Source organism: Lampetra planeri, chromosome 61 (genome assembly GCF_965212315.1).
Source record: "Lampetra planeri chromosome 61, kcLamPlan1.2.h2, whole genome shotgun sequence".
NCBI lineage: Eukaryota > Metazoa > Chordata > Hyperoartia > Petromyzontiformes > Petromyzontidae > Lampetra > Lampetra planeri.
The window spans coordinates 815206-839829 of NC_136167.1; the positions used below are offsets into that span (position 1 = coordinate 815206).

Consider the following 24624-nt stretch of genomic DNA (forward strand, 5'->3'; position numbering starts at 1 on the left):
ACTCACTCACACAGTCAGTCACACACTCACTCACTCACCTACTCACTCACAGTCAGTCACACACTCACTCACACAGTCAGTCACACACACAGTCAGTCACCCACTCACTCACTCACTCACACAGTCAGTTCCTCACTCACTCACTCACCCACTCACTCACTCACACAGTGAGGCACCCATTCACATTCACTCACTCACCCACTCACCCACAGTCACCCAGTCACCCACCTCCCCACTCAGTCACCCACTCACTCACCCACCCACCCACTCACTCACCCGCTCACACACTCACGCACTCACATACTCAACCACTAACTTACACACTAACCCACCAACCCACTCACACACTCACGCACTCACACACTCAACCACTAACTTACACACCAACCCACCAACCCACTCACACACTCACGCACTCACACACTCAACCACTAACTTACACACTAACCCACCAACCCACTCACACACTCACGCACTCACACACTCAACCACTAACTTACACACTAACCCACCAACCCACCAACTCACCAACCCACTCACACACTTCTCTCTCTCCTGCCTCTCCCCTCTCATCTCACTCTACTCCCCTCCACACTCTCTCCTGCCTCTCCCCTCTCATCTCACTCCACTCCCCTCCACGCACTCTCCTGCCTCTCCCCTCTCATCTCACTCTACTCCCCTCCATGCACTCTCCTGCCTCTCCCCTCTCATCTCAATCTACTCCCCTCCACGCACTCTCCTGCCTCTCCCCTCTCATCTCACTCTACTCCCCTCCACACTCTCTCCTGCCTCTCCCCTCTCATCTCACTCCACTCCCCTCCACGCACTCTCCTGCCTCTCCCCTCTCATCTCACTCTACTCCCCTCCACACACTCTCCTGCCTCTCCCTTCTCATCTCACTCCACTCCCCTCCACGCACTCTCCTGCCTCTCCCCTCTCATCTCACTCTACTCCCCTCCACGCACTCTCCTGCCTCTCCCCTCTCATCTCACTCCACTCCCCTCCACGCACTCTCCTGCCTCTCCCCTCTCATCTCAATCTACTCCCCTCCACGCACTCTCCTGCCTCTCCCCTCTCATCTCACTCTACTCCCCTCCACACTCTCTCCTGCCTCTCCCCTCTCATCTCACTCCACTCCCCTCCACGCTCTCTCCTGCCTCTCCCCTCTCATCTCACTCTACTCCCCTCCACACACTCTCCTGCCTCTCCCCTCTCATCTCACTCCACTCCCCTCCACGCACTCTCCTGCCTCTCCCCTCTCATCTCACTCTACTCCCCTCCACGCACTCTCCTGCCTCTCCCTTCTCATCTCACTCCACTCCTTTCCACTCTCTCTCCTGCCTGTCCACTCTCATCTCATTCTACTCCCCTCCAAGCTCTCTCCTGCCTCTCCCCTCGCATCTCACTCCGGTCTAATCGCTGTAATTGGGGCGGCTGACCCCGGATTGTAACCCAGCCTCTCAGTGGTGGCGGTCTCAGCGTCTCTGACCTCCGACCTCTGACCCGCCACCACCCGGCCTCCTCAACTCACGGGAATTCCTTGACGTCCCAGAGATCCCGGATCACCGATTGGTCCAAAGTGACCCTGAAGGAAGCAGAAAGAGGTCGTGAAGTCAAGGGAGGAGACATATGCGCAGAGGGCATCGGTTGCTGGAGAGGAGACAGCGTGTGGGAGGGGGGGGAGTGAGATGGGAGGGGAGCGGCAGGAGAGATCGTGGAGGGGAGTGGAGTGAAATGAGAGGGTGAGAGGCAGGAGAGTGCGTGGAGGGGAGTAGAGTGAGATGAGAGGGGAGAAGCAGGAGAGAGCGTGGAGGGGAGCGGAGTGAGATGAAAGGAGAGAGGCAGGGGAGAGCTTGGAGGGGAGTAGAATGAGATGAGAGGGGATAGGCAGGAGAGTGCGTGGAGGGGAGTAGAGTGAGATGAGAGGGGATAGGCAGGAGAGTGCGTGGAGGGGAGTAGAGTGAGATGAGAGGGGAGAGGCAGGAGAGAGCGTGGAGGGGAGTAGAGTGAGATGAGAGGAGAGAGGCAGGAGAGTGCGTGGAGGGGAGTGGAGTGAGATGAGAGGGGATAGGCAGGAGAGAGTGTGGAGGGGAGTGGAGTGAGATGAGAGGAGAGAGGCAGGAGAGAGTGTGGAGGGGAGTGGAGTGAGATGAGAGGGGATAGGCAGGAGAGTGCGTGGAGGGGAGTAGAGTGAGATGAGAGGAGAGAGGCAGGAGAGAGTGTGGAGGGGAGTGGAGTGAGATGAGAGGGGAGAGGCAGGAGAGTGCGTGGAGGGGAGTAGAGTGAGATGAGAGGAGAGAGGCAGGAGAGTGCGTGGAGGGGAGTGGAGTGAGATGAGAGGGGAGAGGCAGGAGAGAGTGTGTAGGGGAGTGGAGTTAGTTGAGTGGAGTGAGATGAGAGGGTGAGAGGCAGGAGAGCGCGTGGAGCGGAGTGGGGCATTGAGAATCACTGCCAAGGGCTCCGTTCCCCATTGAGCCACTTCCCTCCGACTCACCGGAACTCCCTTCTCTCCAGGTGGACCTGGCGACCCCGTGAGCCCTCGCGTTCCCTGCCAACAACAAAGACAACAACGAGTTCTAAAAGACAATATCATGAGAGCCCACGGCGTTGTAGCAATGATCGGCAACGGCGGAATACTCAATTTTGCCGTGATGACGGAGACTTGTGTTGCCTCCGAAGCGTCGTGATTTATTATTTTATTTCTATTATTATTTCTATTAAATTTCGATTGAAAGCTTTTTCGTGACTGCAGGGATTCATCTTCTTGGTTCTTTCGGTAAAGTCACGAAAGCTTTAAATCGAAATATAATAATATAATATAATTATATTATTTTACTATTTTATTATATTATATTATTATATAATTTTATTTTATTACTTTCTTATATTATATTAGCTTATTTTATGATATTATTATATAATTTTATTATGTTGTATTTAATATTATTTTATTATTTCCCTTCTACGTGACTTTACCGAAAGAACCAAGAAGATGAATCCCTGCAGTCACGAAAGCTTTAAATCGATACTAAGACACCGTGCGTGTGTGCCTGGAAGGGGAGCCGTGCCAAATCATCCCCAATTACGACTTATCACATAATGAGGTTTTACTGCGATAACAATAAAACAACAACAACAACAGACCTTCTGTCCAACTTGACCCATTCTCCCCATGCGTCCAATATTTCCCAATGGGCCCTGCAAAGAAACGGAATTGATAATTTAAGGTGGTTATCATAATCATCATTATCATATTCTTTGGGTCTGTCGCGAAAGTCACGGAGATGGGTTCAAAGAAAATAACAAGAATAACAAAAAACTACGACGTTTTTTTCTTTGAACCTATCTACGTGACTTTACCGAAAGACCCAAATAATATGAATTCCTGCAGACACGAAAGCTTTAAGTCGAGATCATGATCGTAATCGACAATCTTCTCTTCCAATCGACATCACAATCACAATTGCTGCAATGTTCACCAACAAGATCTTGACCATCATCAATCATCGTTATCACTCATCATCAATCATCATACATTTCTCAATACTCTCATCATCATCATCATCATATCTCTCATCGTCATCATATATTTCTCATTACTCTCATCATCATCATCATATCTATCTTCAATCATCATCATATATCACTCATCATCAATCATCATCATATCTATCTTCAATCATCATCATACATCTCTCATCATCATCATCATACAATTCTCATTACTCTCATCATCATCATATATCTCTCATCATCATCATATATTTCTCAACAACATCATCATCATCATCATTCCCATCCCCACCACCATCATGATCACTGTCAATATAATCATCAATCATCATCATCACCATCAACCATATCTAAAATCACTCGACGAAGCACTCAGATGTACTGGGGTATCGTCAGTTCTAACGTTCATTTCAAATTCATTTGGCTAAAAGAAGCTGCTGCTCCCGGCAGGCAGAGCAAAACGTCGAACTTCGCGCCGAACAACAACAACCATCGGTTGCAAGATGTTAACTCCCTCGCCTGGCATACAGGAGGTTGTGGGTTCGATCCTGACCCTGAAACATTTGAAGTTTGCGGAGTCTCCCTCTCTCTCTCTCTCCCCGTGGTCGCGTGGATTTTTCTCCGGGTCCTCCGGATTTTATTCCTTCCACGTTTAGAATCAACGTCACAACGCGTTTAGAGGATTTGCCCGCTGCTAGAAATGTCCACGTGATGAAGACGACGAGAAGCCACTTCGTTGAAGCTATCATTGGCGAAGGCCAGGTCGCTTCTAAAAAAGAGCTGTATAATAGCTCGGTAGTGGGCCTTAGCTGGTAGAAAAAAAACTACAGAGAGTCCCCGAGTTACGGCGACAGTCCCCGAGTTACGATGGCAGTCCCAGAGTTACGATGATAGTCCCCGAGTCGCGGTGGTAGTCACCGAGTTACAATGGCAATCCCCGAGTTACGGTGGTAGTCCCCGAGTAACAATAGCAGTCGCCGAGTTACGGTGATAGTCCCCGAGTTACGATGTTAGTACCCGAGTTACGATGTTAGTCCCCGAATTACGATGGGGTCCGACTTACGATATTTCGATCTTACGATGGCGATAGCGATACGACAAAATTGCCATCAACAACCTAACATCGTTCAAGTGTGCAGACGACGGACATAATCTTGGTGAGTACAGCACAATATGATACGTTACGATACGTTCAATGCATGTTAAACGTTTTAATAGCAGAGAGGATTGTTTCCTGAAAAAAACTTTCTATTAATTTGCAGTTCATATAGGTAGGCTAGGAATTGACCTTGTTTTTTTTTACTTTACATTTTACTGTGCAATACAGTATTGTAATTAATAAATACACACAGCATATAGTTTATACAGTACGGTACTGTAAATCGCTCTGTTTTGCTAAATTATCACCATTCTGTAAGCCTCCTGGGCAGGCTATAGGCCATCTTCGACTTACGATATTTTCGATTTACGATGGGGTCGTCGTAACGCATCTCCATCGTAAGTCGGGGACTGCCTGTAATGAGTTTAGTTTCGTAGTCTAGCTTAACCCGGCGGAAGCGCACGTGAGCGGTGAGTCGAGTGAGTGAGTTGCCGCATGCGCGTACTCACCGGGTCTCCACCGGATCCCACCAGCCCTGTGTCACCCTGCTCCCCCTGTCAACAACCGTCAACAACAACAAACAACAGCAGGGACAACAACAACAGCAGCCATTCGTCACTAGGTGGATTGTGAAGGCACCACAGCGCTTCGCCATGCTATCAACCGCACATCCGATTTGGATGGCTGGCTACATATGGTGCGAAAGAAGTTCAACATGCACACGACTCCCCATAGACTCAACACTGCCCATAGACTCAACACTGCTCATAGACTCAACACTGCCCATAGACTCAGCACTGCCCATAGACTCAACACTGCCCATAGACTCAACACTGCCCATAGACTCAACACTACCCATAGACTCAACACTGCCCATAGACTCAACACTACCCATAGACTCAACACTGCTCATAGACTCAACACTGCCCATAGACTCAACACTGCCCATAGACTCAACACTGCTCATAGACTCAACACTGCCCATAGACTCAGCACTGCCCATAGACTCAACACTGCCCATAGACTCAACACTGTCCATAGACTCAACACTACCCATAGACTCAACACTACCCATAGACTCAACACTGACTGAATACTACCAGCAGCAGCAGGCAATTCGCAATAAGACGAATTACCTTTGGGCCGTGCAGTCCGCTCGCGCCAGACATTCCCTTCCTCCCGCGGAGGCCCTGTGGAACAGCAGAGGAGCGCTCATTGGAACCCGGGGCCAGACCAGAGGTCGCAAACGGGTTTTGATTCCTTACCCGTACCCGTACCCGGCCGCACCAGGGTCGCAAACGGCTACCCGTAACCTGAGTGCCTGTGTGTGTGTCCGTGTGTCGTCGTGGGGAGCGGTGGTGTGCGCTACGCTGTGCTTTTAAACCCGGCGACCCGGGTTCCATTCCCGTAGAAGGTCAACACTGGTGACGATTTTATCTGAACCGGTCCTGGGCCTCGTTTCCTAGATCGACTCAGCCTCAAATGATGTACCTGGTGCGGTGTGTAGTAAACATCGCCACCGGGGAGACAAAGGCGGCCGGGCGTGGTGCTGGCCACCCACCACCTCGTGTGCCGTGCCGGCCTTCGTAGGCGCTCGCTAACAGCACTTGCCCCAACAGTCTGGTGAGGCTACACGGGGGATCTTTGTGTGTGCGTGGAGCGTGGGGAGCGGCGGTGCAGCGGTTAGCGCGCAGCGCTACGAAACCGGCGTCCCGGGTTCGATTCCCGCTCACGACCAATAGCAGTGGCGAACATCTGACCCGATGGAACAGATGGGGAGTAATCCACTAGATTTGAAGCTTTCGTGACTGCAAGGATTCATACTCTTAGTTCTTTCGGTAAAGTCACGTAGGTAAAAAATGAAATTAAAATTAATAAAAATAAAATAATAAAATCACGACGTTTCGGAGGCAACACTTGATGCAGCAAATCTGGCTGTGACGGTCCCACCTGATGACGGAGACTTGTGTTGCCTCCGAAACGTCGTGATTTTTATTCTTTTATTTTTATTAATTTCTATTTCATTTTTTACCTACGTGACTTTACCGAAAGAACTAAGAGTATGTGTAATCCACACTTTGCTGAGAACCGCCTTCTCCTGGCATAGCCAGGGGCACGGCTCCTACTCGATACCCACCCACGGGTCAGAAGGGAGTTTCGCAACAACAACAGCAACAACAACAACAACATCTGTGTGGTGAACCATCAACCCTCGCACAGGCCACGCCACGTGATCCGGCGTCGGGTGGCGGGGGGAAACTTAATGACGGGGAAACAATTGTTTTATGCTCGGACCGTTACGTTCATCACGAAACATTTCACGAAAATAAACGATCGCCCCCTCGCCCCGTCCAACCCTCATGCGGGAACGGAGTGGTACCGTTAGCCGCAAGACGCGTCCGTACGAATTGAACAACAACATCAACAACAAAAACGTGATAATTGTTTTTTTACCCTTCTATCTGGCAACAAAACTGACACCTTTTTTTACAAGGAGTCATGTTTGCATAGACCACAATACCTGCAGTCATAATGCAAACAAAAAGAAACAACTCTGATCATGATAATGATATGCACTGTCCTTGAAGTTGATTGGTCCAGACAGCTTTCCTTAGAGCCTAGTCTCACGTGGATTGGACCAGATGACGCCAAAAGGCGCAACAACAAAAACGTCACCAACGTTGTCGTGACGGCGGGGGTCAACGTTGCGTGAAGTGCGTCGTTACCGTCAAGCCGGCCTTGCCAGGTGGCCCCGTGGGTCCTTGGTCACCCTAGGCGAGACGTACGCAACGCAGGGAAGATAACCACGCTGATGTACGTGTGTGTGTATACACAGGCACTCCTCTACTTACGAACGGGTTAGGTTCCAGAGGTCTGTCTGTTCGTAAAGTCGATTTGTTCGCAAGTCCCAACTTTACGACTGTCAATTCCAAACGCGTTGTACGGCGTGTAGACATAATACCGGGCATGGCTTTAACAGTTGTATCATCTCGTGATTATACACTGGTTCTTCACGTTCTGTAGATGTAGATGCCACTGGTTCTTCACGTTCTGTAGATGTAGATGTCACTGGTTCTTCACGTTCTGCAGATGTAGATGTCACTGGTTCTTCACGTTCTGTAGATGTAGATGTCACTGGTTCGTCACGTTCTGCAGATGTAGATGCCACTGGTTCTTCACGTTCTGCAGATGTAGATGCCACTGGTTCTTCACGTTCTGCAGATGTAGATGCCACTGGTTCTTCACGTTCTGCAGATGTAGATGCCGCTGGTTCTTCACGTTCTGCAGATGTAGATGCCACTGGTTCTTCACGTTCTGCAGATGTAGATGCCGCTGGTTCTTCACGTTCTGCAGATGTAGATGCCACTGGTTTTTCATGTTCTGCAGATGTAGATGCCGCTGGTTCTTCACGTTCTGCAGATGTAGATGCCGCTGGTTCTTCACGTTCTGCAGATGTAGATGCCACTGGTTCTTCACGTTCTGCAGATGTAGATGCCGCTGGTTCTTCTCGTTCTGCAAATGTAGATGCCACTGGTTCTTCACGTTCTGCAGATGTGGATGCCACTGGTTCTTCACGTTCTGCAGATGTGGATGCCACTGGCTCTTTACGTTCTGTAGATGTAGATGCCAGTGGTTCTTCACGTTCTGCAGATGTAGATGCCACTGGTTCTTCACGTTCTGCAGATGTGGATGCCACTGGCTCTTCATGTTCTGCAGATGTAGATGCCAGTGGTTCTTCACGTTCTGCAGATGTAGATGCCACTGGTTCTTCACGTTCTGCAGATGTAGATGCCGCTGGTTCTTCACGTTCTGCAAATGTAGATGCCACTGGTTCTTCACGTTCTGCAGATGTGGATGCCACTGGCTCTTCACGTTCTGTAGATGTAGATGCCAGTGGTTCTTCACGTTCTGCAGATGTAGATGCCACTGATTCTTCACGTTCTGCAGATGTGGATGCCACTGGCTCTTCACGTTCTGTAGATGTAGATGCCAGTGGTTCTTCACGTTCTGCAGATGTAGATGCCACTGGTTCTTCACGTTCTGTAGATGTAGATGTCACTGGTTCTTCACGTTCTGCAGATGTAGATGCCACTGGTTCTTCACGTTCTGTAGATGTAGATGCCACTGGTTCTTCACGTTCTGTAGATGTAGATGCCACTGGTTCTTCACGTTCTGTAGATGTAGATGTCACTGGTGCTTCACGTTCTGTAGATGTAGATGCCACTGGTTCTTCACGTTCTGTAGATGTAGATGCCACTGGTTCTTCACGTTCTGTAGATGTAGATGTCACTGGTTCTTTACGTTCTGCAGATGTAGATGCCACTGGTTCTTCACGTTCTGTAGATGTAGATGTCACTGGTTCTTCACGCTCTGCAGATGTAGATGCCACTGGTTCTTCACGTTCTGCAGATGTAGATGCCACTGGTTCTTCACGTTCTGAAGATGTAGATGCCACTGGGGACCCAGAGACCCCGGAGACAACCCACTGACAGATCCAGATGGAAGGCTTCTAGACAACTCTTGCTGTACTGCTATTGCCTGACCCCTCCCCCTCCCAATCCCGGCGAGTTTGCGAGTACGCAGATCCCTACGTGACGCGCCAACCCTCGCATTTCCAAAGTTACTGACCTCTTGACCCTGACCTCCGAGCGGTCCCGGAAAGCCCCTTGCCCCAGGAAGTCCCTTGAAAAATACGAAACAAGGACAACGACATTGACCATATAGCCCTGTAACCGTACTGGCAGGCGAGAACAAAAACTCATGGCTTGCGTGAAGAAGTTCCCCTACAAAATGAACCCTTCCCCATTCCGATCACGTACTGATTACATCAGTTCACTTACCCACTCACTCACCCACCCAACCACCCACTCACCCACTCGTTCGCTCACCCACCCACTCACTCACTCGCCCACTCAAACAACCATTCTCTCACTCACTCGCCCACTCAAGAAACCACCCACTCACCCACTCACCCACTCGTTCCCTCACCCAACCACTCACCCACTCGCCCACTCAAACAACCATTCACGAACTCGCCCACTCATTCACCCATTCACTTACTCGCTCGCTCACTCGCTCACTGGCTCACTCGCTCACTCACTCACTCACTCGTCCACTCAATCACTTAATCAACCACCCAATCACCTACTCACTCGCTCGCTCACTCACTCGCTCACTCACTCGCTCACTCACTCGCTCATCCACCCATTCACCCCGGTCACCCCTGCCGCAATGCGAAGAATCGTGCCCTTCCCCAAGCGGGGACTTCTCACTCGATGCCGGGCTGGACACCGATCACAACAAATCGGGGTGGGGGGCGGTCGACATTGCGGAGGAAAAACGACCGAAAAAAAACACGAGCTCTCACCATCGGTCCTTCGGGACCATTGGGTCCAGGGAGTCCGATGTCTCCGGGGAAACCCTGATGGGGACACAGGGGAGGACACAGGGGAGGACACAGGGGAGGACACAGGGGAGGACACAGGGGAGGACACAGGGGAGGACACAGGGGAGGACACAGGGGAGGACACAGGGGAGGACACAGGGGAGGACACAGGGGAGGACACAGGGGAGGACATAGGGGAGGACATAGGGGAGGACACAGGGGAAGACACAAGGGAGGACAATGACGCACCACGCGCCGGACCCCGTGACGCGTGCCCAACGCACGCCCCTGCGAGTGCATCCCACGGATTAAGCGACGCGTCGAATCGGCGAAGGGGAGCGTCGCGTCTCGGTGCGGCCGGCACCGACCCGCACCGTATCCGCTCCGCGCTCTCTCGTAGGGAGAGGAGAGAGAGGCGACGACTCAGAGAGAGGACGACTCAGAGAGAGAGGACGACTCAGAGAGAGAGAGAGCGGACGACTCAGAGAGAGAGAGAGAGAGGCGACGACTCAGAGAGAGGACGACTCAGAGAGAGAGGACGACTCAGAGAGAGAGAGAGCGGACGACTCAGAGAGAGAGAGAGAGAGGACGACTCAGAGAGAGGACGACTCAGAGAGAGAGGACGACTCAGAGAGAGAGAGAGGACGACTCAGAGAGAGAGAGAGGACGACTCAGAGAGAGAGAGAGGACGACTCAGAGAGAGAGAGAGAACGACTCAGAGAGAGAAGACAACTCAGAGAAAGAAGACGACTCAGAGAGAGGGGACGACTCAGAGAGAGAGAGAGGACGACTCAGAGAAAGAGAGCTGACGACTCAGAGAGAGAGAACGACTGAGAGAGAGGGGACGACTCAGAGAGAGAGGATGACTCAGAGAGAGGACGACTCAGAGAAAGAGGATGACTCAGAGAGAGAGGACGATTCAGAGAAAGAGAGCTGACGACTCAGAGAGAGAACGACTCAGAGAGAGGGGACGACTCAGAGAGAGAGAGGGGACGACTCAGAGAAAGAGAGAGGACGACTCAGAGAGAGAGGACGATTCAGAGAGAGAGGACGACTCAGAGAGAGGGGACGACTCAGAGAGGGAGGATGACTCAGAGAGAGGACGACTCAGAGAAAGAGGATGCCTCAGAGAGAGAGGACTACTCAGAGAGACAGGGGACGACTCAGAGAGAGAGGACGACTCAAAGAAAGAGGACGACTCAGAAAGAGAGAGAGGACGACTCAGAGAGAGAGAGAGAGAGGGGACGACTCAGAGGCAGCAGGAGAAGGAACCACAGACGAGGAGTGGGAGAAACTTCACGCATGCGAGGGAGAAACACTCGATCCCTTAGACCAGGGGTCGGCAACCAAAATAACAAGAAGAGCCATTTCTTTCCAATTCGGTACAAAATTCAGTATTTCAAGAGCCGCAATGCATCTGAGTACATACTGTACTCACGTACATATCGTCAAGAAGCAGCCCGCAAAGAGCCGCATGCGGCTCCGGAGCCGTAGGTTGCCGACCCCTGCCTTAGACGGAACAGGTGGAGTCCATGTTTTGCTCAGTACCGCCCTCTCCTGACAGAGCCGGGGCACGGCTCCTCGACTCCCACCCACGGGACATGGAGGGAGTTTGACAACCCCAATCTCTGCGGTGATCCACTAACCCCTCGCTGCTGCCTCCACAGTGGTGGATCACAGTGCAGAGACACGCCACGTGCAGTACCAGTGTAGCCATCACTACCACCAGCACCAGCACCACCACCAGCACCAGCACCACCACCATCACTGCAACCACCATCACCGCCACCACCAGCACCACCCCACTGCAACCACCATCAGCACCACCACCACCAGCGCCACCACGATCACCAGCACCACCACCATCACTGCAACCACCATCACCGCCACTACCACCATCACCGCCACCAACACCAGCACCACCAGCACCAACACCACCACCAGCACCACCACCATCGTCACCACCACCATCACCGCCACCACCAGCGCCACCACCATCACCAGCCCCACCACCATCACCAGCCCCACCAACATCACCGCCACTACCACCATCACCGCCACCACCACCATCACCGCCACCACCACCACTTCCCAGCTCACAACCCGACCACCCACAGCAGACAGACGACATGGAGGAGACACAACTCTAAAGACTCCATGCAGCAGAGGTCGCAACCGGGTACCCGATACCCGTACCCTACCCGATACCCGGCTACCCGTACCCGGCCGGGTACGAGTACGGGTACCCGTTTGCGACCCTGGTGCGGCCGGGTACGGGTAGGCCATGAGTCACTGGTGAGTCACCGTTTGTCACTCATTTCCCAACGTCTTGTCTCTTTTCACAATTCAAGTTCCTAGAATCCTCCCACCCACGCCTGCAACATGGCTTCATCCCAGAGGTCGCAATCGGGTACCCGATACCCGTACCCTACCCGATACCCGGCCGGGTACGGGTAGCCGGGTATCGGGTAGGGTACGGGTATTGGGTACCCGATTGCGACCCTGGTGCGGCCGGGTACGGGTACGGGTAAGGAATCAAAACCCGTTTGCGACCTCTGCCATGCAGGGAAGGCAGCAACCTGCTTGCTCAACTGCCTCCTGCCGCCTGCTCAGTTACCTCGGGTCCCTGCTGTCCTGCCGGACCCTCTAGGCCTTTGTCTCCGTCGATGCCCTGGCGATTCAAGAGTGACGCACGCAACAACCATTATTACAGTACAACAACAACCATTACTATATTACAACAACAACCATTACTACAGTACAACAGCCATGTTGAGTCTATGGGTGGTGTTGAGTCTATGGGTAGTGTTGAGTCTATGGGTAGTGTTGAGTCTATGGGCAGTGTTGAGTCTATGCCATAGACTCAACACTACCCATAGACTCAACACTACCCATAGACTCAACACTGCCCATAGACTCTATGGGCAGTGTTGAGTCTATGGGCAGTGTTGAGTCTATGGGCAGTGTTGAGTCTATGGATAGTGTTGAGTCTATGGGCAGTGTTGAGTCTATGGGCAGTGTTGAGTCTATGGGCAGTGTTGAGTCTATGGGAAGATCAATCACCCGGAACCTGCCCGACCGAACTTGTCACATCTCGGAAGCTATGCAGAGTTAAGCCTGCAGAGTGCATGGAGGGGAGTGAGATGAGAGGTGAGAGGCAGGAGAGTGCGTGGAGGGGAGTGGAGTGAGATGAGAGGTGAGAGGCAGGAAAGTGCGTGGAGGGGAGTGGAGTGAGATGAGAGGGGAGAGGCAGGAGAGTGCATGGATGGGAGTAGAGTGAGATGAGAGGGGAGAGGCAGGAGAGTGCGTGGAGGGGAGTGGAGTGAGATGAGAGGGGAGAGGCAGGAGAGTGCGTGGAGGGGAGTGGAGTGAGATGAGAGCGGAGAGGCAGGAGAGTGCGTGGAGGGGAGTGGAGTGAGATGAGAGGGGAGGGGCAGGAGAGTGCGTGGAGGGGAGTGGAGTGAGATGAGAGGGGAGAGGCAGGAGAGTGCGTGGAGGGGAGTGGAGTGAGATGAGAGAGGCAGGAGAGTGCGTGGAGGGGAGTGGAGTGAGATGAGAGGGGAGAGGCAGGGGTTGAGTCCTTGGAGGATCGTTAAGCGCGTGGGCAGCGATGCGATCATTCAGTGATCAGTCAGTGGGCAGGAGGAACTCACAGCGAGCCCAACGTTGCCACGTGGTCCTTGTAGGCCGGGAATGCCCTGATATCCCTGCGAACGCGACACAGAGAGAGGGAGGGAGAGGAAGGGAATCCATCAGGGTAGTGAACACGGCCGCTTTGCAACAATTTGCTCGTTCAATGTTTGAAGGGCATTCAACAGCATCGTGGGTGGTGACCGAGCCGGGTAACTCCGCTCGTTCTACCGGAATTCCGGGTGTTGTGATGGGCAGCCATCAGCAATGTAACGTCATGGCGTTTGCAAGTTCTCCCCGTGGTCATGTGGATTTACCACGGTGGCTAGGAGATGTTAACTACCTCGCCTGGTATACAGGAGGTCGTGGATTCAACCCCGATCTTGACACCTGCTGCTGTATATTTGGAGTTTGCGTGTCTCTCTCTCTCTCATCATCACAGTGGCTAGGAGATGTTAACTACCTCGCCTGGTGTACAGGAAGTCGTGGGTTCGATCCCTACCCTGACGATGCCTGCTGCTGTATATTTGGAGTTTGCGTGTCTCTCTCTCTCTCTCATCATCATTACGGTGGCTAGGAGATGTTAACTACCTCGCCTGGTATACAGGAGGACGTGGGTTCGATCCCGACCCTGACGATGCCTGCTGCTGTATATTTGGAGTTTGCGTGTCTCTCTCTCTCATCATCACGGTGGCTAGGAGATGTTAACTACCTCGCCTGGTATACAGGAGGTCGTGGGTTCGATCCCTACCCTGACGCCTGCTGCTGTAAATTTGGAGTTTGCGTGTCTCTCCCCGTGGTCGCGTGGATTTTTCTCCGGGTCCTCCGGTTTTTTCCCCTCCTCGTTTAGAATCGACATCGCGCGTTTTGGCCGCTGTGCATTGCCACACGACGACGATGACGACGATGACGATGATGACGACGATGATGATGACGATGATGACGACGATGACGATGATGACGACGATGATGATGATGATGATGACGATGACGATGATGACGATGATGACGACGATGATGACGATGATGATGACGATGACGATGATGATGACGATGACGATGAGCCACTTAATTGAGGCGATCATTTGCGATAGCGCTGGGTCGCTTCTGAAAATAAATCTAAATAGCTCAGTGAGGCCTTACCTGGCAAAAATATTTTTTACATTATTTAATAGTTTTACATTGCTACGATCAGAGTCCATACCTGTCAACTCTCTATCAGTGCCCAACCTTATCACAGACCAATTCAGACCTTATTGGTCACCCCGTGCCCCTCATAAATGTCAACGTTCACCCCACAAAGTCCCATCACAAGGGAGAAACACAAACAAATAGACTAACATTCTGGGCGGTTTTTGCCGAAACAGCTGTACGCCGTATGGACCACGAAACTACATTTTCCTGTCCAAGAATACTTTTGCCTGGCTCGTTGGACCAGATGACGCCTTTTGACGCCTTTTGGGGTCATCTGGTCCAACACCAATGGAGACTAGGCTCTAAGAAAAGCTGTCTTGGGTGTGGACAAATCAACTTCAAGGACAGTGCATATCATTATCATCATCAGAGTTGTTTCTTTTTGTCGTCGCCACGCCGTGCGTCAGAGGTCGCAACCGGGTACCCGATACCCGTACCCTACTCGATACCCGGCTACCCGTACCCGGCCGGGTACGGGTACCCGTTAGCGACCCTGGTCGCGGCCGGGTACGGGTAGACCGTGAGTCACTGGTGAGTTACCGTTTGTCACTCATTTCTCAACGTCTTGTCTCTTCTCACAATTCAAGTTCCTAGAATCAACCCACCCGCGCCTGCAACATGGCTTCATCCCAGAGGTCGCAATCGGGTACCCGATACCCGTACCCTACCCATACCCGGCCGGGTACGGGTAGGGTACGGGTACGGCCGGGGACGGGTACCCATTTGCAACCCTGGTGCGGCCGGGTACGGGTACGGGTAAGGAATTAAAACCCATTTGCGACCTCTGCCGGGCGTTCGGATCAATCCGAAACAGGAACGCGTTTAAAAAGAAAATCGTCAAAATTCGGAAAATCTTAAAAATGTCGCCACCTGAACCAGGCGACTCTCTCTTAGGCCTCTCACCTTGTCCCCCGGGAATCCGGGTTTTCCATTTTCACCGGGGACGCCTTCCGGTCCCTGCAAATTCACACGGCATGAATCACGCGACGTTCATTTCAGCGTTTCACTTCGTAGCCACCGCGATACTCCGGTGGGTGTCACGTGGCCGTCGCGGGACGCAGAACGGTCCGCGGAAGCTGATATGACAGAGCTACCTCTGAGATCCCCTTATTCTTATTCAAGCGGCACTATGGTGCGCACAGAACAGCCCGTGGAAGCGGATATGACAGAGCTACATCTGAGATTCCCCTTCTTCTTATTCAAGTGACATTGGTGCACACACACAGCAGAGGGCAGCATTTTCCTTCCCCCGTCGCCCTTCCCTTGAAAGTAACGCACCTCCGATTAGCGCGGTCGGCTACGTACGGTGCGAAATAAGTTCCACGTACAATGTTCGTCGCGTGATTATTTCGGGTTTCTTGCAGGCTGCACGATACGGATCTGCGGTTATTCCTGGCTTCGCAGCTACGACCCCTATCACTACCCCTATAACTACCCCTATCACTGCCCCTATGAATATCCCAACCCCTATCACTACCCCTATCACTACCCCAACCCCTATCACTACCCCAACCCCTATCACTTCCCCAACCCCTATCACTACCCTAACCCCTATCACTACCCTAACCCCTATCACTACCCTAACCCCTATCACTACCCTAACCCCTATCACTTCCCCAACCCCTATCACTACCCTAACCCCTATCACTTCCCCAACCCCTATCACTACCCCAACCCCTATCACTTCCCCAACCCTTATCACTACCCCAACCCCTATCACTACCCCAACCCCTATCACTGCCGTGGATATTATTATTATTATTTAACACGTAGGATTTCGCGATCAATATTATTCAGAATAAAGGTTTTTGTTACAGGTCAGATCGCGTAAACATAAACGCTCGGAGCGATGACATCACCCTGACTCAGAAAGCAGGAGGATGTCTTCACAATTCTGGCAAATTGCCTGATGAAGCCAGTTGTTGTTGCTGTTGTTGCTGTTGTTGTTGTTGCTGTTGTTGCTGTTATTGTTGCTGTTGTTGTAATCACCGGCAATACGTCACGGCTACTCGAATTGTAAATGCCGTCGTGGGTTTACATCTCCAACACGCAACCGCATAGCGCGTCAACCCGTACGGTTTCACCCCGTATTCTTGTGCAGGGAAATTGAGTTTTCAGGTCCATACGGCGTACAGCCGTTTCAAAAGGGGCAACACATTTTTGCCTATTTGTTTGTGTTCCTCCCTTGTATTGGGACTTTGTAGGATGAACGCTGAGATTGATAAGGGGGCACGGGGTGACCAACGAGTTCAGAATTGGTCTGTGATAAGGTAGGGCAGTTCACTCATCGTCACGTTTTGTTTGCGTGGCACCGCCTTAGGAATTGGCGGTGTGCGCGCATTTATATTTACGCGATCTAACCCTAAGATTCCGCTCTGAGATACGGTCACGAATATGTTTCATGTAAATCACCTTATCACCTTTCAATCCAGCCTCCCCTCTGCTTCCGGACAAGCCCTTGAAACAACACATGGCGGCGAGGGTTACACACGATCGTAAACAACAACAACAACAACAATCACTACCATCGTCATCATCATCATCATCAGTCCGCTCCTTAAGCCGGGTCCTCCGGAGGGGAAAACCCGGAGGACCCGGAGAAAAACCCGAGACACCGAAAACTCCAAATACAGGGTGCTTCAAAAATAAGTTAACACTTCTTAGAATTTGCAAGAATATAAATATGTTCTGAAGACCAATGATGGCGAACAAGTGGGAGACTTTTTGAAGCTATTAACAAACATCTGTTATCATGTTACAGTGTATTATCCGTTATTTTTTCATTAAAAACGATAGTCCCATATAAGTGTTACAATTTTTTTGATGCCACTGGTTCTTCACGTTCTGCAGATGTAGATGCCACTGGTTCTTCACGTTCTGCAGATGTAGATGCCACTGGTTCGTCACGTTCTGCAGATGTAGATGCCACTGGTTGTTCATGTTCTGCAGATGTAGATGCCACTGGTTCTTCACTTTCTGCAGATATAGATGCCACTGGTTCATCACGTTCTGTAGATGTAGATGCCACTGGCTCTTCACGTTCTGCAGATGTAGATGCCACTGGTTGTTCATGTTCTGCAGATGTAGATGCCACTGGCTCTTCACGTTCTGCAGATGTAGATGCCACTGGCTCTTCACGTTCTGTAGATGTAGATGCCACTGGCTCTTCACGTTCTGCAGATGTAGATGCCACTGGTTCATCACGTTCTGTAGATGTAGATGCCACTGGCTCTTCACGTTCTGCAGATGTAGATGCCACTGGTTCTTCACGTTCTGCAGATGTAGATGCCACTGGTTCGTCACGTTCTGTAGATGTAGATGCCACTGGTTCGTCACGTTCTGCAGATGTAGATGCCACTGGTTCTTCACGTTCTGCAGATGTAGATGCCACTGGTTCTTCACGTTCTGCAGATGTAGATGCCACTGGTTCGTCACGTTCTGCAGATGTAGATGCCACTGGTTCTTCACGTTCTGCAGATGTAGATGCCACTGGTTCGTCACGTTCTGTAGATGTAGATGCCACTGGTTCTTCACGTTCTGCAGATGTAGATGCCACTGGTTCTTCACGTTCTGCAGATGTAGATGCCACTGGTTCGTCACGTTCTGCAGATGTAGATGCCACTGGTTATTCACGGTCTGCAGATGTAGATGCCACTGGTTCTTCACGTTCTGTAGATGTAGATGCCACTGGTTCTTCATGTTCTGCAGATGTAGATGCCACTGGTTCTTCACTTTCTGCAGATATAGATGCCACTGGTTCATCACGTTCTGTAGATGTAGATGCCACTGGTTGTTCATGTTCTGCAGATGTAGATGCCACTGGCTCTTCACGTTCTGCAGATGTAGATGCCACTGGTTCGTCACGTTCTGTAGATGTAAATGCCACTGGTTCTTCACGTTCTGTAGATGTAGATGCCACTGGTTCTTCACATTCTACAGATGTAGATGCCACTGGTTCTTCACGCTCTGCAGATGTAGATGCCACTGGTTCTTCACGTTCTGCAGATGTAGATGCCACTGGTTCATCACGTTCTGTAGATGTAGATGCCACTGGTTGTTCATGTTCTGCAGATGTAGATGCCACTGGCTCTTCACGTTCTGTAGATGTAGATGCCACTGGTTCTTCACGTTCTGCAGATGTAGATGCCACTGGCTCTTCACGTTCTGCAGATGTAGATGCCACTGGTTCTTCACGTTCTGCAGATGTAGATGCCACTGGTTCGTCACGTTCTGTAGATGTAAATGCCACTGGTTCTTCACGTTCTGTAGATGTAGATGCCACTGGTTCTTCACATTCTACAGATGTAGATGCCACTGGTTCTTCACGCTCTGCAAATGTAGATGCCACTGGTTCTTCACGTTCTGCAGATGTAGATGCCACTGGTTCTTCACGTTCTGCAGATGTAGATGCCACTGGTTCTTCACGTTCTGCAGATGTAGATGCCACTGGTTTTTCATGGTCTGCAGATGTAGATGCCACTGGTTCTTCACGTTCTGTAGATGTAGATGCCACCACCGCCATGTATCGCGCGGTGGTTGAACTCACGACTCTCGGTCCACACAGGCCACTGAACGTACAGACCGGCTTTGTTCGTGTCTCTGCAAGTCCGTAAGTCGAATGTTCGCAAGTAGAGGAGTTTAGGGGGGAATAAATCCGTGATTTTTTCAAATCAGGTGTACGATTTTATCAGCGCCCCAATAACCTCTCTCCGGAGAGGAGCTCTCCACGACTGCCCGTGGCGCAGAGCCCCCTTTCGCCAGCAGTGGCGGGCGTGGGGAAATTGCAGGGCTGCCCCTTTGGACCCCACTCCCCCCTACTTATTTACTTATGTACATATTTAACCCGCGTTCGCGTGAAGGTTTGGGATGGGACGAGTCCGGAATTCCCGACCTTATATCCTCGAATCCCGAGAATTCCCCGAGAGCCCGCACAGCCTTGGTCTCCCTGGATTGCAACAAGATTGGTGGTGGTGGTGGTGGTGGGGAGGGAGTGGGAGGGAGGGAAAACATGGCGAAGAGCATAAGAGAGGGAGTGACCTCCAAAGACAAAGATCTTCCATATAGCCTCGACAGACTGTTGGGGCAAGTGCTGTCAGCGAGCAGCAATGAAGGCCGGCACGGCACACGAGGGGGTGGGTGGCCAGCACAACGCCCGGCCGCCTTTTACACATCGCACCAGGTACTCATTTGAGGCTGAGTCGAGCTAGGGGAGGCCCAGGACCGGTTCAGATAATCGTCACAGGGTGTTGGCCGAGAGCGGGAATCGAACTCGGGTCGCTGGGTTCGTAGCGCTAACCGCTACACCACCGCTCCCCACACAAGAGAAGGGTTGACCTTCTCCCCCACCATATCACCCCCATTTGCTCGCAGTGCATCCTGGGCAAACATAAACAAGGCAGCAGCCAATCAGAGGGGGAGCCTGGGCAGGCACAATCACAAGCCAAACAATGCACCGGTATTCTGCGTTCAATAGCTTTGGGGGGGGGGACACCCCCATAATCCAACAGTGAAATGGGAGACATGGTTAGTAAATAAGAAAGTGGCAAACGGGAAAATTACGAAGCAATCTAATTCCGAAATGAGAATTTAGTTCGTACATTTCAAAGTAATATAACTGTTGAATCAGAATTGTAAATCAACCGCTTTTAGAAAGTAATTCAATGACGTAGTCAGATAGTAACTCAATGATTGAGTCGAAAAGTAATCGTTCAATTAGAAAGTAATCCATTCATTAAATATAGTAATCCGCTTGTGTTATAGAGCAGGCCTCACCGCCAGCCCTCTCACTCCCATTGGTCCAGGAGCTCCAAGTGCACCCTGGGAAGACAGCAGCCAATCAGAGTGAGGCGCGGGCAGGCGTAATAACAAATCAATCCACTGGCACAGCTACCGTTGGCTTCTTGAGCTACACCAATGGATACACAAAGGCAAAGACCCCCCCGTGTAGCCTCTACAGACTGTCGGGGCAAGTGCTGTTAGCGAGCAGCAGCACCTATGAAGGCCGCCATGGCTCACGAGGGGGTGGGTGGCCAGCACCACGCCTTTGTCTCCCTAACATCGACAATTACGCATCGCACCAGGTACACATTTGAGGCTGAGTCGACCTAGGGGAGGTCCGTGACCGGTTCATACCGTGTAGGCACACACACACACACAGCGACTTACCGGGTTCCCATCCAAACCTGGCAGTCCCCTCTCTCCGGGCTCACCCACAAATCCCTGCAAGCGCACATTGGAAATGTCCGTGCTGATCGGGGATAGAACTACCACGGCACGCACGCACGCACGTGTGTGCGTGCACGTAGAACTTCTTTTGCACCGTACGTAGACAACCGTGCTACAAACTAAACGCAAAACATCAGTTCCGAAAGAAAATAAAAAACGTAGTTTTTTTCTTCTTGGTTCTTTCGGTAAAGTCACGTAGAAGGGAAGTAATAAAACAATAAAATTTAAACATAATAAAATAATTCTCACGACGTTTCGGCCACAACGCAAGCAGCCGTCCTCAGTGAAGAACAGGTCTGCCGACAATTCTCACGACGTTTCGGCGTTGTGGCCGAAACGTCGTGAGAATTGTATTTTATTATGTTTTATTCTTATTATTTTATTATTTCCCTTCTACGTGACTTTACCGAAAGAACCAAGAAGATGAATCCCTGCAGTCACGAAAGCTTTAAATCGAAACGTAGTTTTTGTTGTTGTTTTTCTTTCAACCTATCTAACGTGACTTTACCGAAAGACCCCAAAGAATACGAATTCCTGCAGTCACGAAAGCTTTAAGTCGAGTTCTAAAGAAATTAGTTCGTAAATCTAGCTGATGATTGAAAAGTGCATCGTATCTCCCAGCGGCTTTCAAATATCGGAAGGAAGAAACGTTCCAGACGGCCGCAGAAGCGCGTCTCTATGCATCTACTGCTTGTTGAACTTCTTTAGCACCGTACGTAGCCAACCGTGTTACACATTAAACACTCAAAAGCAGCTCTCAAGAAATGAGTGTGCAATCTGGATCAGTGGGGTCTTCTTATCAAGAGCCGAATGGCTCACAGGGCTATACCTAATAAATGAACTTTGAAATAAATAAATAAATGCACTTCTTAACCCGGGGTGGGGGGGGGCACGCCACCCCCTGGGGATGCGAGATGCCCTTTCTGGAAGGTGCTGAGACGCGGTCAGACTTTTTGTTTTCGGAGGTCAAATCATCGAAAACACAACACCATTGGAACCTCCTTTGCCAGTAGCAAAATATGATAATTGTTTTTTTTACCCTTTTATCTGGCAACAAAACTGACACCTTTTTTTTTACAAGGAATCATGTTTGCATTGACCACAATACCTGCGGTCGGAATGCAAACAAAAAACACAACTCTGATAATGTATGCACTGTCCTTGAAGTTGATTGGTCCACACCCGAGACAGCTTTTCTTAGAGCCTAGTCTCACATGGTGTTGGACCAGATGACGCCAAAAGGCGCACAACTCAAAGACAATGCACCATCAGAGTATGAGAGCTCGGGGTAAGCATTTACACACAAAAAACAATTATCATATTTTTCTACTCGCAAAGGAGGTTACAATGGTGTACATTCTTACATTATTTTCCTGGATTTCCTGTTTGCACATAGTCACATAGTCACTTTACGATGGTTTCTTGTTCATGTTTTAGTTGCTTGCGGTTGCACCCGATTCAAGAGCCGAGTGGCTCACAGGGCTACACCAAATAAATGAAACTGAAAAACTGAAATAAACATCCGGGGTGGAGCGATCGCACGGCCTACCAGACGTCCCGAGTCGCCAATCTTCCCCGGAAGTCCCAGAATGCCCTCGAAACGTAAAGAACATCAACAAACACCGGTTCGCACAAGTCAGTCGTCATCGTTGTTTAAAAAAAAAACATTTTCTAAGATGTAGCGCTCTCTCTCTCTCTTTTATTTTCAGAAGCGACCTGAACTGGACAATCACATCTTCTTGGTTCTTTCGGTAAAGTCACGTAGAAGGGAAGTAATAAAATAATAAAAATAAAACATAATAAAATTATTCTCACGACGTTTCGGCCACAACGCAAGCAGCCGTCCTCAGGTGAAAACCAGGTCCGTCGAGGCGACTTTACCGGACCTGGTTTTCACCTGAGGACGGCTGCTTGCGTTGTGGCCGAAACGTCGTGAGAATAATTTTATTATGTTTTATTTTTATTATTTTATTACTTCCCTTCTACGTGACTTTACCGAAAGAACCAAGAAGATGAATCCCTGCAGTCACGAAAGCTTTAAATCGAAATTTGGACAATCACAATTGACAGCCTAACAAAGTGGCTTCATCATCATCGTCGTTGTTGTCGATTCGGCGTGTGCAAATTCATAGCAGCAATTCTTAGGTTTTTTCGGTAAAGTCACGTAGGTAAAAAAATTTAATTAAAATTAATAAAAGTAAAATAAAAATAAAACCGAGAATAGTCAGTAAAGTGATTTTTTATTTTATTTTTTATTTTTATTTTACTTTTATTAATAAAAATTTTTTTTACCTACGTGACTTTACCGAAAAAACCTAAGTGTATGAATCCTTGCAGCCACGAAAGCTTCAAATCTAGAATTCATAGCGGCAGCCAAATGACTCTGAACGCACGTGATGGTTCATTCTTAAATGCAGAGGGGGGCAAAGCCGGAGGGGCGTGGAGAAAAATCCACGGAGCAGAGAGAGAGAGACACGCAAACTCCACATGTACAGAGCAGGCGTCAGGGTCGGGATTGAACCCACGACCTCCTGTACACCAGGCGATGGAGTTAACATCTCCTAGCCACCGTGATGATGATGAGAGAGACACGCAAACTCCACATGTACAGAGTAGGCGTCAGGGTCGGGATTTAACCCACGACCTCCTGTACACCAGGCGAGGGAGTTAACATCTCCTAGCCACCGTGATGATGATGAGAGAGACACGCAAACTCCACATGTACAGAGCAGGCGTCAGGGTAGTGATTGAACCCACGACCTCCTGTACACCAGGCGAGGGAGTTAACATCTCCTAGCCACCGTGATGATGACGAGAGAGAGACGCGCAAACTCCAAATATACAGCAGCAGGCGTCAAGGTCGGGATAGAACCCACGACCTCCTGTACACCAGGCGAGGTAGTCAACATCTCGCGATACGGCTCAGTGGGCCTCACCGGGTAAAAAAATCGAAAATGAGGTGTCAAACCATTGAAGTGTCACTTACTGTGTCACCATCCAGTCCGGGCAATCCCATTATGCCGGGAATTCCTACGAATCCCTGCAACACAAGTTGGGTTATGGCACACAGGGTCAACTGTCGCTCACGGCCACGTGTTGCCCGCTGGCGATTTGGCCCGGATGGAAACTTGCAGCGTCTGGAAAAGCAACTTTGGCACGGGCTGTGCAGAAGTGACAATGGGGTTGATGGTGATGATGATGCTGCTGCTGATGATCACGATAATGCTGATAATGATGCTGCTGCTGATCGCGATAATGCTGATGATGATGCTGCTGATCGCGATAATGCTGATGATAATGATGCGAATGAGAAGGATGGCAAGTGATTAATATAATGTGGCCGCTACTGCTGGTGGTAGACTGCTGATGATTGTCACTGCAATGAGAATGGTACTGGTCTTGTTGATGATGATGATGATTATTCTGCTGCTGCTGTTGTTGATGATGATGATTATTCTGCTGCTGCTGATGATGATTATAATTAGCAGCGATAAAGATTAGTGTTGCTGCTGCTGTTGTCGCTGACGATGTTGACGACGATGTTGGCATTGAGTTTCTACGATGACGATGTTGACGA

The 24624-nt window shown here is 50.4% G+C and overlaps 1 protein-coding gene across 1 annotated transcript; it reads right to left on the reverse strand.

Moving 5' to 3' along the window:
- Positions 1-1425: 1425 nt before the first annotated feature.
- On the reverse strand, positions 1426-22658 carry LOC144736492 (uncharacterized). Its single transcript, XM_078619033.1, has 16 exons — positions 22597-22658; positions 20988-21041; positions 20595-20639; positions 19714-19767; positions 17235-17279; positions 15726-15779; positions 13652-13705; positions 12616-12669; positions 9981-10034; positions 9242-9295; positions 7339-7383; positions 5749-5802; positions 5122-5166; positions 3145-3198; positions 2495-2548; positions 1426-1585 (listed from the first exon to the last, which is right to left on the reverse strand). The coding sequence occupies exons 3-16, from the start codon at positions 20613-20615 to the stop codon at positions 1523-1525; spliced, it is 705 nt and encodes a 234-aa protein (XP_078475159.1). The 5' UTR covers positions 20616-20639; positions 20988-21041; positions 22597-22658; the 3' UTR covers positions 1426-1522.
- Positions 22659-24624: the final 1966 nt, after the last annotated feature.